The 3,344-nt window shown below is 48.0% G+C and overlaps 1 protein-coding gene across 1 annotated transcript in view; it reads right to left on the minus strand.

Annotated features, from left to right (window-relative positions):
* Positions 1-986: 986 nt before the first annotated feature.
* Moxd1 (monooxygenase, DBH-like 1) overlaps positions 987-3,344 on the minus strand; it is a 53,855-nt gene continuing 51,497 nt past the window's right edge. Inside the window, exons 10-11 of the mRNA XM_013516699.1 lie at positions 2,952-3,120; positions 987-2,154 (exon numbers count right to left, since the gene is read on the minus strand). Coding sequence (XP_013372153.1) covers positions 1,990-2,154; positions 2,952-3,120 — 334 coding nt within the window. The 3' untranslated portion in view covers positions 987-1,989. The remainder of the gene's footprint in view (positions 2,155-2,951; positions 3,121-3,344) is intronic.

Genomic DNA, 3,344 nt, shown 5'->3' on the forward strand with positions numbered 1-3,344 from the left:
TCAACCCTCCTGCCTGGAGGCCGTGGAAAGCCCTATGACTTGATCTAAGGCAGCAAGTGGGCCTCTGTGAGGAAGGATCTATGAGAAGCCCGGTGTTATGGTTTGTGTCTGTGTGTCCCCCCAAAGCCTCATGCAGTCATGGGGCAGGCTTCTAGAGTTTGATTGATTAGGGGTGTGAGAGCTACACCCGCCCTGGGGTGGAAGTTTGCATATGTAAGGGAGAGGAAGAGGCTGCTTGCGGCCATTCCTCCCTGTGTGCTTGTTGCTTTTGCTGTGTTCTGCCGCCATGAGCTGTAGCCCTCTGCCATGTGCCACTCTGCCTTGTAACCTGCCAAGTATGGACTGAAACCTCCACAAACTGTAAGCGAAATAAACCTTTCCTTCCTTAATTTTGGGCCTCAGGTATTTTGTCCCAGCAACGAGAGAAAAGTAACCAAGACACCTGGCCTCTTGCTCAGTACCACAGCAAGCAGCCTATACAGAACATAATCAAATTCCCACAGAATTCCCAACAGAGAGCACAACCTAATTTCAGATAAAGAGCTAATTCCTCTAAGCCGTACGCACTCCTGTGAATTCTCCTGTGAATTCCCGGGAGTGTAAGCATTCTGACTTCCTTCTCAGTAACAGCAGTGGACAAACAGAAGCCTGCCTTTGGCTGACTGCCCAAAGACAAGTTTTCAAAGCTTTCTGCCCTTGTCTAGTTGGTGAGTTTACCTTCCACACCGAGAGCAACCAAGATAAATATTCCTTAATTTCCAGTGGAAATCATCTGACTTTTACATCTTGGATGTAGAAGTTCTTAAGTAAAAATACAGATGAAATTTCAAATATGGTGTGTGGGGGATGACCATATTCCTCAGACAAAAATTTGAAAAGAAAATCACTGAATCTGATACAGCACTTATACAATAAAAGGAAATATAAAGTTAAATGTAAAATACATCTCATAGATGTTTCAAACTTTTCATCAAATGTACAATTTCTATCAAGAAGGAAACATTCCAAAACATAACATTTATTAAAAGACAATATAGTTTATGTTGAAGACATTGTTTTGGGACAGAAAGGGCTTACAAGTAGAATAGAAAAATGTAAATTCTCGATCGATTTCATTGACCACATCGATGGAACTGCTTGCTTCTCTAGAGTGCATAAGATGCTACACAAAAATTTCATTTTGTTTAGTTTACTAATATGATCCAAATGGATTTAGCTTAAAAAATGAAGATAGGACATAAAGCAAGCCATGGCTGAATTCTACTAAGAGAACCAAAGGGGTGACAGAAGTTTCCATGGGTGGTGATCTTACATTCAAAGTTAGTTTATGAACTAATATAAAAATAAATCTGCAATGAGAACGATGACTCAAACGGGCAAGTTTGCAGCACGTGTGCAAACCCAGTGCGGCTGGTGAGGAGCGGCACGCACTTCCTGCTTCCTGGCCGGGCTCTCTCACTCTGCACTGGCGTGGAATCCCAGGCGTGGAATCCGAGGTGTGGAATCTCACGGGTGGCATCTCACGGGTGGAATCTCACAGCGTGGAATCCCAGGCGTGGAATCCCAGGCGTGGAGCGCACAGCCAGTTATACTTTCTTCTGTCTCCAACTGAGGACTACCATTTCTGCATTGCTCATAACCTCTTTCCTTGTAGACAGTGACAGAATTTCAGAAAGAAACTTAACCTCCCAGTACTGAGCACAAGAGGGGTAAGCGTACTTCATGACGGGTGTGGATGGTCTGGGGTCACGAACAGACTCGGATAAGCCAGAGTGGGTATCTTTAAAAACACCAAAGTCAGGGCTGCTCACCGACAAGAGCAGAGGTGGTGTCTCTCGGGTAGAGAGGGAACGGGGGCGGGGAGGGAAGCAGGGTACAAAACTAAGTCTCCGCGCTCTTCACGCCGCAAGGGGACCGTCTCTGATCTGTGCTTGAAACGGCAGACTCAGACCACAGGAAATGCGGTCACCAAGTACAGCAGTACTGTGATCACAAGCACTGGGTGCTCAGCGCGCCGCTGAGCAGGAGAACGCACAGGAGCAGCGCGAGAGACAGGCTTCCGTGCGGGGCGGAGGAGGAGGACGCTCTGCACACCAGAGGGTCGGCTCTGTATGGCCTTTCTACGTCGGGGGGTGAGGCCGTCATTCCCTGGATCTGCAAGGGAAGGAGCAGAGAATGCGGATGAGTGTGCGATTTAAGAGCGGGCCACCTCCGCGTCTGCAAGAAACCAACGCAGCAGGGACAGGAGCGGAGGGAGTCAAGCATCAGGAGAGGCAGGGAGGCGGGCTGGAGGAGAAGCTACAGAGCTGGCTTGGGGCTTTATTTTTAAGCTCTCAGCCCACTCTCTTCCTGCTCTATCACACCTTAGCTTTAGGATAAATTTCTTTCTTCAAGGGACGCTTTCAGGGGTCAGTTTGTAGTCAACTCATGGTCACTGGACAATGACCAGCGCTGCAGCTTGAATCTAGATGTCTCCTCCAAGCCTCAGGTGGTCACCGGTGGGGCTTCGCGGAGGCGGCTGGATCCAGAGTGTGTGGTGCTGGGGTTAAGGGTGCCCCACCCTGGGTGTGAGTGCTGCCTGCCCGAAGGGCAGAGAGCCTGGTGGAACGGAAGGGACACAAAGAGGGCGCCTGGGGCTGAGCTCCGCTTGCTTCACTGCCTTCCGCCTGCCCCACCAAGCCATGGACTGTTTCTCCTCTGCTTTGGGGCAGCCGACTCTGAATCATAACCTCTAAAAGCTGTGAGCTGACGTAAACTTGCCTGCTTTTGACTGTGAGTGTTGGGTATTTTGTCTCAGCAGTGAGAAAAGTAACTAAAACAATCAGCCCCATCTAAGGACGACCCGACCACTGGATTTACAGACTTGTGTCTGATCCTTAGATTTTCCCGTTGTGGATTCAGGTAAACTATTACATCCAGGATCTCAGAGGTCTAAAGAAGGCAGGGCTTACCGACCACTCCGCATTGTCTGTCTTGGAACACCTCACGTTCACGGGCAGGCTCAGGACCAGCTTGTTGAAGGACAGCCCTTCCTTTTTAGTCCATTTAAACTTATTCATTGCATCCATGAAAGAAAGGTTTTTATACTGCTTGGGGCTTTTGATAATGAAAGGCCATGTCCTGGAATTAAACCACCACGATTATATTCAGAACAAAAGCTTACCTATTCCTTTCGCTTTAACCATTTTAAAGTAGATTTCATACTCGTTTTACACACATAGATAACCCGGTGCAAAGCATTTGTGAGCTCACTAGTGCTCACTAAAGAAATATATGTATCTATATACAAATGAGGAGTCTTCAAGGCTGGTCCTGGCCTATCCTTCCCATCTCCCTTCCTTCCT

Source organism: Chinchilla lanigera, unplaced genomic scaffold (genome assembly GCF_000276665.1).
Source record: "Chinchilla lanigera isolate Chin_1 unplaced genomic scaffold, ChiLan1.0 scaffold00035, whole genome shotgun sequence".
Lineage (NCBI taxonomy): Eukaryota > Metazoa > Chordata > Mammalia > Rodentia > Chinchillidae > Chinchilla > Chinchilla lanigera.